The 12,666-nt window shown below is 41.0% G+C and overlaps 1 protein-coding gene across 1 annotated transcript in view; it reads right to left on the bottom strand.

Annotated features, from left to right (window-relative positions):
• Positions 1-1,108: 1,108 nt before the first annotated feature.
• The window catches only part of LHFPL6 (LHFPL tetraspan subfamily member 6), a 258,878-nt gene continuing 247,320 nt past the window's right edge, over positions 1,109-12,666 (bottom strand). Inside the window, exon 4 of the mRNA XM_003806909.5 lies at positions 1,109-2,262. Within this exon, the coding sequence (XP_003806957.1) occupies positions 2,144-2,262 (119 nt within the window). The 3' untranslated portion in view covers positions 1,109-2,143. The remainder of the gene's footprint in view (positions 2,263-12,666) is intronic.

Here is a 12,666-nt window from a genome sequence, read left to right on the forward strand (position 1 = left end):
CTTACATGTATAAATAGCCAGAATGTTCAACTGCCAAATCTGAAAAGTACAATGAATTTAGAAGCTAACTGAAACTGAATTCTTAAGGATTTGCTACAATATATCAGGCTTACTAAACAAAAGGCTAGATCCAATGTTCAGAATGCAATCTTTGCTCCTGAAGGAGTTAGTTTTTGTTATTTGTTATTTTTTATTTATTTTTTTTGGTGGGGACAGGGTCTCGCTCTGTTGCCTAGGCTGGAGTGCAGTGTTGCAATCTCGGCTTACTGCAGCCTCCACCTCCTGGGTTCAAGCAATTCTTGTGCCTCAACCTGAGTAGTTGGGATTACAGGAGTGCATGACTATGCCCAGCTAATAATTTTTTTTTTTTTGGTATTTTTAGTAGAGATGGAGTCTTGCCATGTTGGCCAGGCTGGTCTCAAACTCCTGGCCTCATGTGATTTCCCCACCTCGGCTGGGATTACAGGTGTGAGCCATCACACCCAGCCCTGAAAGAGCTAGTTCTGTTAAGGGGCCACGTGAGGGTCCAAACCTTTCTCTTTGGTGAAGACTTTCTGCTGGAGGGGCAGGGCTGTTGAGATAAGCTTTTTCAAATGGCCAGCATCCCTGAAGGGCAGTGATATAAAATTTTCCCTGACACAGAAGTACAGAAGAAACCCAGCACTTTGTAGAAGCTGGAGGAACAGCAAGTCACTGGCAACTGTAACAGTCGTGTCACCATGCTGGAGACTGTCAGTCCAGTCACCTCCTGAACCACAGTCTAGCTCTTGTTGCCCTAAATCACATCTGAATACCACCCATATTCTCAAACTTAATACAAAACAGACCTGAAGTTCTTCTCTCCTCAGAATTTGGTTATGATTGAAATGTAACAAGCAGGAAGTTAGAATTCTGGTTGCAAAGAATTCACGTTGAAAGCAGAAACTGTCTTACTCATCTTTAATACACTTGTGCCTAGAACAATGCCTGGTTGATTAGTGAGTGAATTAATGAGAGGCCTTAAAAGAGAAAAGGAAATTTTACAGGACTATAGTAGTTGAAGAGCTACATTGGATAAATTAAAGAAGCAAATCCGATGACTGAATTAACACTCCATGACTCATCTAGCTATTGATCAAAGAGAGAATTTATTCACAGAGATTTTCAAATACAAACAAAATAGCACTTTTAAATTTTTTACAAAATGAATATAGAAATAAATGTGGTACAGCACAGTACAATAATGGACAAAAGAAAACACGATCCAATGACTGGAAAATGTCTCTCATTACTCTCATATCTTCGGCTGAATTCTCTCCTATAGTGGACAGAAAGTTGCCCCTTTTCTTCATAAGAATATCATAGCAGAAGCTACTCAGAGAAATATTGCATATTGTTGAATAACATGGAAATACAAAGGCTTAACTCTAAAGGTCTGCATAAACACTGAAAATATGTTGAGGAACTAAATTAGAGTTTATGCAGGATATACAAAATACTGATAGTTTGGCTTATTGGTCCATTTATTAGGCTTAATGTATGTTTTATAAAGTGATAATACTGTATTTTAAATGTATATTAAAAAGAAAACAGAGGAGAAATGCACCACTAAACCTCCCATACAGTCTGTGCGATAATCCACATGTTTGTGCATGGGCATGTGTGGGGATGCATATGTCTGTATGTGCTTGTGTGCTTTTGGGAGTGCCGTGACCTACAGGGAACATCTTTGGGGGTACCCTGCTTCCCAACATAACACTGTTTCTACTAGCCCTTTGATTTTCTGAGTCCTCACCTTAAAAAAAAAAAAAAAAAACTAAAACCCAAACCCTTGTTTGTATATGTAGATTTGTTGTGTGTGTGTGTGTGTGTGTGTGTTGTACATTAACAATACTCTGTGGAATAGAAACACCCAATGCCCTGCAATATTTTTAGCCTTTGGTCCATTTTTCTCCATCATTCTATACTCTCCTTTTTTTTTCCCCCACAAATCTCCTACAATCCTTCCTTCCCATATCATGTTCCTGATTTTATCGGGTTTCATTTTATTAGCATTGTATTGGATTAGAACTACTATCCCACCTTTTGAAGGTAGGTGGATGTTTTGACCTCTCCAAGCCCCTTTGGCCCGTCTTCTCCTCTGTCTGCTCTTGGTGGCTCCATCTCAGTATGGGTAGTGCTTCTGTTTCTTGCCCGAAAAGCAAGCCAGCCACGTGCACAGCAGCATGGCGGCAGTGGCACCTGCTCCCGTGCAGTAGTAGGCCCAGCCGATTTCACACTTCCCTAAGGACAAAGGAAGGGGAAAGAAGAAAGTCACAGATGAGGATGATTTTGCAGCAGGGTTTCTTATTGCTTCCAGTGTGTGGGTTCTGAAACACCCTTTAGGAATATGGTATCCTCGCTTAAATGGAATAATAATGTGCTGAAAGTTATCTTGACAGTGAAGAAAGCAAGAATGGCTGGATGCATTTCAGAAGGATCTCAATGTCTACCTCTCACACTGGCTAAGAGAAGTCTAGTCTCCTCCACCAATATCCACACCCTGGCCAAAAATAGAGAAGAATGGCGGCAACAAGGATAGGAGATGAAGGAGTTAATTGTAACTTACATCACCCAAGCTCACCTGCGTAACAAAGTACTTTAGGGAAAAAAATATAAATGTTGACGCAATCCTTCTGCAAAAGGGCCACTTTGAGGAGGCAACCCATTTGAAGGATAATGGCTAATGCTAAGGTGAATACTGCCATTTATGTGGAATCGTCAAGTGACTTACTCTCTACTGTCTGAATCAGAAAACAAAAATTCCCAGATTCTTCTGGGATCAACACTCACCTTGAAGATAAAGTGTCATTTAAATGAAAATATAATGACAAGCATCCAAGTGGGTCCTGATTTCTCAGAGTTGGATTAGTCTTAATATTCATAACAAACCCAAAATATTAAAAATATGTAAGTAGATTTATTTATCTGTATTGTCTTTGTCAATTCTTTTATCAACATTATAAGGTAGAATACTAGCTCAACATGGTTGACAAAAAAGCTTCTCAGCATTTAAAGAAGTTGGTGACTTACCTATAGTCATATGCTTATAATTTGGAATAAAGTGAGCCAGGACTCAAATCTGGGTTCTAGATCCCAAGAATAGGTCGGTGTCCCCAGATGGGTTAATGGAATGGATTTCTGCATTCATTAGCTTTTTCTTTCTTAATGACATCCAAGTTATTCTTTTTGTGTGCACAGTAAAGAAGGCCTCTATATCTTATACTGGACACTGTACTTTCTGCTTCAATTCTAATCATTTTTCAGCCGGTCTTACCATCTTATCAGATGATGCTTCAACAGCAACCATGTTCCTCCTTTTGGTTCTTGCTTTGCATTACATTAGATACAAACATAAACACCAAGACATTTGGATTTCACAGTCACTGAACATAAAGGCCATAGATTGGAAATCATGGGGCTGAGAGCAGTGGCTCATGCCTGTAATCCCAGCACTTTGGGAGGCCAAGGCGGGCGGATCACCTGCGGTCAGGAGTTTGAAACCAGCCTGACCAACATGGCAAAACCCCGTCTCTACTAAAAATACAAAAATTAGCCAAGCATGGTGGTGGGCGCCTGTAATCCCAACTACTCAGGAGGCTGAGGCAGGAGAATCACTTGAACCCAGAAGGTGGAGGTTGCAGTGAGCTGAGATCACACCACTGAACTCCAGCCTGGGTCAGGGAGTGAGACTCCATCTCAAAAAAAAAAAAAAAAAAGAAAGAAAATCACATCCCTTCTTTTCACAAGTCAGTCTGCAGGAAAACAGCCTGTTGCTTGGCAAGAGTGACATTGAAGCGAAACCTCAATGACGACCAGCGTTTGACTCCTGCATACCGAGGTGTTCCCACAGTGTAGATAACCCCCCATAAAGAAACAATGTCTATGGCATAGATAACCTTTCATAAAGATGTTTATCTCATCTCCCTAGAGGTCACAAGTTTTGGCAAGAAAGTGTGAGACATGACCAGCTGCACTTGTCTGTACCCTAAAAGCTTGCTATGTAAAGGCTGCTTTCTGGAGGGCAGGTGCAAAGATCCACCATCTCACAGCTGCCAGAGACATGGCTTCTGTTTGTAAGTCCCTATCAAATGTTTCTTTCTGAGAAACTGGACATGTCAGCCTCTTTCCTCACCTCTTTTCTCAGCCTCTCACCCTGTGGGGTGGGGTTTGCATAGACCTGCTCACCGCAGAACACAGCCACTTTTACCTTGTTCATTTGTGAAAAATTAATAACTTCCCTGCTGAAAATTTCCAAGACTGTTAGGTATAATGTGCAATTAAACTTTGGATCTTCACTGGACATTTACTGGAGAAGTAGTTAGCATGTGCCCCAGGCGCGGATAAAAAGGCAAGGCAAGACAGAGCTAAGGGAGTTATTGGCTTGTGGTCACCATGAGTCAACAGCAGCAAAATTTGATCAAGAGCCTCCACATCTTAAAAGTTCTTAGGCCATTACCTAAGCACACAGACATCAAGCTATGTTGTTCAGTCCTCAACCTAGGTGTCATCCTTGATTTCTCCCTTTCCACATCCAATGAATAATTAAAAAATAAGCAAATGTGTATTGATTACCATTTTCTCAAAATTGTCATGGAGCTTTACATGGAGTAAATATTAATACTTAAATTCTCATAGGAACACAATGTGGTAGGTATATGAGTATCATTCTCATCTTTCAGAAGGGAAGACTGAGGCCAGGGAAATTTTAATAAGCTGCTCCAGGACTTCTCCTTAATAAGTAGCAAGTCCTCTGCCACTCTCCCCTATATCTATCCTGTGTCCTGCCCCTTCTCAAACGCCCGATCATCCCCCAGGCAGTCTCGTCTGCTGTCATTGCTTTCTTGTCTCTCTGCTTCTACTCATATCATCACCAACAGCAAAGTAGGCAGCTGTCTTTTTAAAAATCAATCAGATCAAGCCACACTCTTACTTAAAACCCTGTAATGACCCAACACTTTGGGAGGCCAAGGTGGCTGGATCACTTGAGGTCAGGAGTTCAAGACCGGCCTTGCCAACATGGTGAAAACCCATCTCTACTAAAAATACAAAAATTAGCTGGGCAAATTTGATCAAGAGCCTCCACATCTTAAAAGTTCTTAGGCCATTACATAAGCACACAGACATCAAGCACACAGAGCAAATTAGCGCAAGTGGCCCACACATAAGAATCACTTGAACCCGGGAGGCGGAAGTTGCAGTGAGCCAAGATTGCACCACTGCACTCCAGCCTGGATGGCAGAATAAAACTCTGTCTCCAAAAAAAAAAAAAAAAAAAAAAGCCCCTTTAATGAATTCTCAAAAATCAATGTCCTTCCTATAGCCTATGAGGGCTTAAATGCCTGCTGACCTCTCACACTTCATGAGCACTCTCTCCTGTGTCTTGTCTCTGGCCACACTGACCACTTTTTCTGGAGCATATCAGCCTTGTTGCTGCCATGAGAGCTTCACACTTACGATTCCTTCCACCCAGAAATTCTACTTCCAGATCGTGGAAATGCCAGGCCTATGGTAATCACCCAATAAATAATTGTTGAATGAAAGGCAAGGTAAAAGAAAAGCAGAAAGGAAGCAAACTGGGCAGGCAGCTAATACCTGAAAAACAGTAAGTCTAGCATTTTATTTTAAGAGTAACTCTTGTCCTGTTTTGGCACTGAAATTTTGGAGAGAACTTCCCAAACCAAGTATGTATTTCCGGCCTCATCTAGAGAGTGTGTTAAATTTAACGGGGTAACAGATTCTGAAAGATCACCTCTCCACCTCTGGGTAGGTCTCACTGGCACAATGACCTCCATTAATACAGATAGAACAAGCATTTTTCACGGGTAACCGAGTCCCCCTTCACAGGTCAGATTTGCTGACAACCATGAACTAATGTGGTTGTGAGTCTTGGGAATAATCTCCATTTTGAATTATTCTTTAGCTAGATTAAATACATCTATGAGGGGGAATTAATTAATAGGTAGAGAAGAGATGGCCAATCGTGTAGAACATTTCAAAGAGTTGGCAAAATTTGTGGTCCATCTGTTTAGCACTAGGCTCATAACACAGAATACAATCAATTGTTCATTATTCATAATGTATTGACCTATACATAGTTCTATGACCTAACATGAAAAGTAGAGTATATAATTCTTTATTAATTATTTGGCAGTTAAGAAAAAATTGCTGAGGCTAATTATTTGAAAACAGTGTATGTGACAGTAGACACATTTATTAAACAAAGATGGAAAAAGAAGCTAGTAAAGGGTTGGCTATCAGAGGACAATGAGAGAGAGGATAGTATTGGTTTTGCTTTTGTTTTTGGCAGAGAAGTCAATAAAATAGCAGAAGTTTAAGCTTCAGGGTCTCGTAAGTGGCAGGGGAGCTACAGCCGATGCTGTAGATTCTCCAGCCAGTTCCTCTCTGTCCCTTTGCTGGTTCTGGACTCTCAATCTCCAGCTTCTGTTCGTGCTTTGCTCCCAATAGCTTATATATGCAACGCTCTTCAGAGGACCCACGAGTGACTGGCATTACTCTGTCCCAGCTCTCTGACAGCTGAAGTGTCCCCTGGTGTGACCCACAGCCAACGATGTACTTGTACTGGAGTGTGCACACCGGGCTTTCTTCCCTCCAGGTGGAACAAAGTCTGCAGTGTAATGATAATGAATGTTCCCAGCCCTGTGAGTTCAGGCTGAGGCTGAACCCTCATGACAAACTGCACCCTGCTGGGTGTTTACTCCTTCCCTACCTTGCTTTTCCACTTCCCCACTGTTTTTTCCTTGGCACATTTCCTCAATCACTTGAACTCAAATCCTCATCTCAGGATGCACTCTGGGGAACCAGATCTAAGGAGTGAATGAACAAAGACTTTCTTGCTTTTCTTTGTCAAGGGATCTGTAACTTTCTACCATTGTCAGAAGCTAAGCCACCCCACCCGCCTACCCAAGCCCTGCTATCCCCTGAGAGAGGCAGAGCAGAGCTTTCGGCACCAGCTCTCTCCCACTCTCCCCACACTACCCTCTTCCTAGGGCAAATCCTTGTCTTGCTCAGGTGTAATTGTAATTTCTAGTCATTGTTATCTGGATCCATTCCTGTTTATGTCATAAAACAGGTAGTTAACGTATCAGGCTAAATGTCTATCAGATGAAAACTGGCAGAAAATTAAGCAAAGATCTTTAAAGAGTGTACCATAATAGCAGAAAATGTTTGAGGATATAAGAAAATATGGCCACCAATCAGACATATATGCAAGTTTGTGTGTATGATTTACAAAATTTGGGATTAAAATTCAACAACTGGTTAAGGTCCAAAATGAGCTGTTAATGTTCAATGTGATTTAAAAGAAAAAGAGTCCTTCATTTAAGACATGAAGGCTTTTTCATTTACTAAGTAATTTTTAAAATAATTATTAATTCAAAAAGTGATTTAATATGAATTTGTTCTAGTATTACAAATTATATTGAGATATAGCCAGCCAATCAAAGTAGCCTCAAAAAATATACAAAAGTACATATGCATACATGTCTTTTGAGGAAAAATGGTCAAGATCAGTCTAGTTAGAGTAAGGTGTGTCAATAGAATTTAAGCAAATCTGAAAAAATACTGTCATCCAACCCTGATTCTTGATTTTCTTCTTCCCTTCCTTTTTCCTTTCCTCGCTCCCTCTCTCAATTTATTCATTGATTCAACAAACATTCAGTGAGTGCCAGCTCCAACTATGAATGAATCACTGGGTACTGGGAGCTTTGTTGGGAATAATATAATTCCTGCTATCAAGAAGCTTATTGTCTAGTCAAGGAAATAAGCATTAAGCAATACTGAGATATTTCTATACTGATAATTGTGATACGTGCTTTGCAGAAAAAAATCCAGGATGCGAAGTCAGCATATTGCAAGTGATCTATGTAGTGCGGTCAGGTCAGTGAAAGAAAGCCTTAAATTAGAAGTGAGATCTAAGCCAAGACCTGCAGATGTTCAGGAGTGAGCCAAGCGTGAATGTGGGGGGCCAGGGAACAGTATGCTTGGAGTGAGGGGATGGGAAATGTAATGGAGAAATGGAGACAGATTTGGGTCTTGCTAAAGTATTGCTCAAGTAAGAGATGGATCCCATTTTGGGTGTAAAGCAAGGGATGGGTTTGGGTATGACCACCTCTAGAGTTCAAGAGCTTGAAGCCTGAAAATTCCCTCTTTGAAACTGTCATTTGTATTGTTGGATAGGAATATGAGGTATTTAACAGTCACAAATAAATCTTAAGCTCCTGCTACCTGTTTTGCTATGTTATAGAAGCTGGAAACACAGCCGGGAACAATACAGACAGTCTTTGGTCTCATGAAGCTTACTTTCCAATTCATATCATTCACATCAGCTGTATTATTCTGAAACATTCCTTGTATATTACACGTTTTGTAGAAATTCAGTTCAATGAAATAAACCAGATACAACAGTATTTTTTCATAAAACTATAAATGTGAAAGCAAAACATCCAGAATTCTGTGAGAGATTAAGGGTTTACCAGGCACAGGCTTGTCACTTTGAACTTCTCCAAAGGAAAAGGAAAAATAGATTTTTCTCTCTGAGCATGATCCTATTGTTAAAACCTATGTGCTCAATAACAAGAAATTAGCACCATGTTTTACAGTCATAGAAAAAAAGTGTTTCTGCATACTCTTCATAAGTAGCAATGAAACGAAATAAAACCAGGAAATACAGGGCCATTCTTCCATGGCCTCCCTCTACGCCTGTCATGGCAATAAATGCTTGTTATTATAATGCAAACAGAAAGCATTTTTCCAGAGGGCAAGTTTTGTCTGTGATCCTTTCAGGAAATTAGAGAAGGAAATCTGTTTAAACTTTCCCTTTTGCTCTCCGTAATGCTCCATCAAACAGGACTCCAAGCTTGCTTGGTTGGCAAATTACTGCTTTCAACAATGGGGAATACTATTCTTGACAGATAAAATAGAGGTTAATGGGACAGAAAGCAGCATACCATAGCCACCTGCCAAGTCGACAGAAAAAGACTGTGGCGGAATTCCAGGGCAGCCCCAGAGTAGAGATAGGGGTGGGGAGGGATGTTGCTGATTTCTTACGGTGGCTCAAATTAGTTTTTACTATAGCTTTTGGAAGTGATAGAGACAGAAAGAGAGGTACAAAGAATCCAGTCTTATTACATATAACAATGGAATTCCAGTGATCGTTTCATCTTTTAAGGACACTGGAGTTTAACCTCTGCCTTTTCATTAATTTGTTCAATTAACAATTTGGAGCCTACCAAGTGTGACTGTCTGCTTATTTCAATGTTCTATTCGGGCACTCAGTATGATGACCTGATCACAACAACCGATACACATTTGTGGCATGAATGGTTATCAGACATTATACTTGTGCTAAGAATAGAAATACAAAATTAATCGTCATATAACAGCTGTCATATATAGACAGCAAGTGAAGGGCTACAAGTTATGAAGGGGTCTCTCCTTTAATCATTTTTGTCTAGGATCCTTGATCTGTTTATACTTTCCAACATTATTCTCACTTTGAAGATGCAGAAACTGAAGGATAAGTAACTTACCCATTATCTCAAATAAATAGCAAAGCTTGAACTCGGAACTTCGGTCAAACTGATTCCAGAGTTTTTTCCTGTGCTCAGATAATGTATAAAAAAAGATCTTAATCAAATGCATTTTTCTCATTTGTTAAATAGTACTTGTCTTGGCACTTATATGCCCGAGAAAAAAATAAAACATATTTTACCTTACCCCTTCAATTTGCCAGTCTTCTTAGAAGACTACATGCTGTTAAAGTGAACTAAATATGGCCTGGGAATAACTCTGTACTTCTATATTTGAGTCCTTGTGGATGAACTATAACCTAGCTTAATAGGCAGACAAGATTGAAAACCTAACTTAGGAGTACGCACCCGTAATAATTGCTGAGTCTTCGCCAGTCCCAGCAGCCATAGTTCAACCACTCATATACTGCTGAGTGTTCAAACTATATTCAAATAAAGCAAACACCAAACTGTACGCAATCCAGTTGTTTCCGTACCTCACTTCTGATTTTTGTATGTTACGTTCCTTTTTTGTCTATAAATTTGTACTGACCATGAGGCACCCCAGTAGTCTCTCTGAATCTGTTGTGATACAGGGGGGCTGCCTGATTTGCGAATTGTTCATTGCTCAATTAAACTCCTTTAAATTTAATTCAGCCAAAGTTTTTCTTTGACAATGCCCATGTTCAACAGCATGGTTTCAATTGCTAAAGGTCTGCACCTTGCAAAGACTTGACAGCCCCAATTCCTGAGCCAATGAAACCACACTTGGCACCTTTGGCAATGCATCTTCTTTAAGGATGTGGAAATGTGATGTCTAAAATAAGCTTGCTTGAGGAACAGATAACTAATGCTACCTGCAGGAGAAACTGCCTCTAGATATGGTCCCAGACTGAATGTTTTTGACCCTACCTTGACTCTGTGTGAGCCCTAGCTGATTGAGAGCTTCAGCTCCTGGATACACTTTAGTTCCACTCCAGAGCTGCTGTCTGCCTATGAACCCTCAGAAGTTTGGCTGGTGCCACCATACCATCTTAACTTTCACCCAGAGACTCCATGGTAGCACCCTCCACTGTGTACTGTATTGCTCTGGAAAGCACAGCACAGGACACTGTAACTCGGGCAGTTCCTGCCCTCTGACTGCATGCCATTTATCACAAAACCTCCATGTTTACAGTGCCTTTTCTTGAACTTGAGCTCCATGGGATCCCCATTTACTTCTCCTTCCCCACAAAGTCACTGCTGAGCACCCATAATGCCTTGTAGCCATAGTGCCTGAGTCAGGATATGATAAGCTGACTGACTTCATTTATCCAGGCAGAATATCTTTTGTCTGTGATATTTTGAAAATTTTAACATGTTAATATTTAAATGTAAAGTTTGGGTAAAAAAGGATACATATTAGATTGTATCCTTGTTGCTGTATTAATAACAAAGGCAGGAAGGTTGAAGGATCAATAGACAGAGGGAAAACATATATATATATATATATACACACACACATATACACATACACACACACACACACACACACACACATATATATATATTTTTTTTTTTTTTGAGACAGAGTCTCAGTCTGTCTCCCAGGCTGGAGTGCAATGGCGCTCACTGCAACCTCTGCTTCCTCCCAGGTTCAAGGTATTCTCCTGCCTCAGCCTCCCAAGTAGCTGGGATTACAGGTGTGTGCCACCATGCCCAGCTAATTTTTGTATTTTTAGTAGAGATGATGGGGTTTCACCATGTTGGCCTGGCTGGTCTCAAACTCCTGACCTCAGATAATCCATCTGCCTCAGCCTCCCAAAGTGCTGAGATTACAGGCGTAAGCCACCACGCCTGATCCTAAATAAAACTTTTAATGAGACAAGTAGTAAAAATGATTTGTCATATGCCTATAAAGAGAAGACCAACCAAACTTGGTTGGTGGGCAGAAAATGTAGAAGTAAAACGGCTGAGAGAAGAATGTTTGTGGGGTGTGGTGCTTTTTAAAAGCTACTTTGCGGCTGGGCGTGGTGGCTCATGCCTGTAATCCCAGCACTTTGGGAGGCTGAGGCGGGCAGATCACGAGGTCAGGAGATCGAGACCATCCTGGCTAACATGGTGAAACCCAGTCTCTACTAAAAAAAACCAAAAAATTAGCCAGGTGTGGTGTCATGCGCCTGTAGTCCCAGCTACTAGGGAGGCTGAGGCAGGAGAATCTCTTGAACCCGGGCGGCGGAGGTTGCAGTGAGCCGAGATTGTGCCACTGAACTCCAGCCTGGGCAACAGAACAAAAAACAAACAAACAAAAAAACTCCTGTTTCTTTATGTCTGCTTATTACAAAAAGTATAAACTCATATTGATTGTCAGGGCTGTCCTGTACACAACTCCAAGGCGTCTATTTATTTTGCATTCTATGGGCTTCCTAATGGATGTGCCCTGGGGGTGAGGTGCTGCACACATGCATATAATGGGAATACCGCTCCCTGCACAGTATTCCCCAAAAGAATAGGTAGTGAGAAGGTGTGTGTAATGGTAGAATCTCACGAATCCCATGCATTGAGTCTATTTTCAAAATATCCCAGGAGGCCATCTTGATGCTTCCAAAGTCACCAGAGCAGCACTGCAGTGGGTGGGACCACTATTTCCTCTCAAGAACTGCAGCTCTCCACTGCTGCTGTGAATGCACTGAAATATGAAAGAAGTGTGCCACTGAGTAAGAGCCTATCTGCCAGCCCTTACATGTATGCACCGTCCACTGGATTGCAGCCTGAATTACACCACCAAACAAAAATTCTTTCACCACACATCACTGGTGAAGCGCAGGAATCTAGCCACAAATAAAGATCCTGCACAGAGCCTTGGGCCTCTGAAAGCACCCAGAAGAAGCCAATTGACTGTACATGACATACACCACAGTCAAACCCTCAGATAAATAAAGAATATAAAAAATAAAAAGCCCCACCCAAGCAAGAACAATTTCAAAAAGATAAAAGAACACCAGCCCTCTCAGATGAAAAATAATCAGGCAAGAACTCTGGCAATTCAGAAAGTCAGAGGGTCTCCTTACTTCCAAATGACTGTACTAGCTCTCCGGAAATGGTTGCTAACCAGATTAAAATGGCTGCTAACCAGATT

Source organism: Pan paniscus, chromosome 14, assembly GCF_029289425.2.
Source record: "Pan paniscus chromosome 14, NHGRI_mPanPan1-v2.0_pri, whole genome shotgun sequence".
NCBI classification, from domain to species: domain Eukaryota; kingdom Metazoa; phylum Chordata; class Mammalia; order Primates; family Hominidae; genus Pan; species Pan paniscus.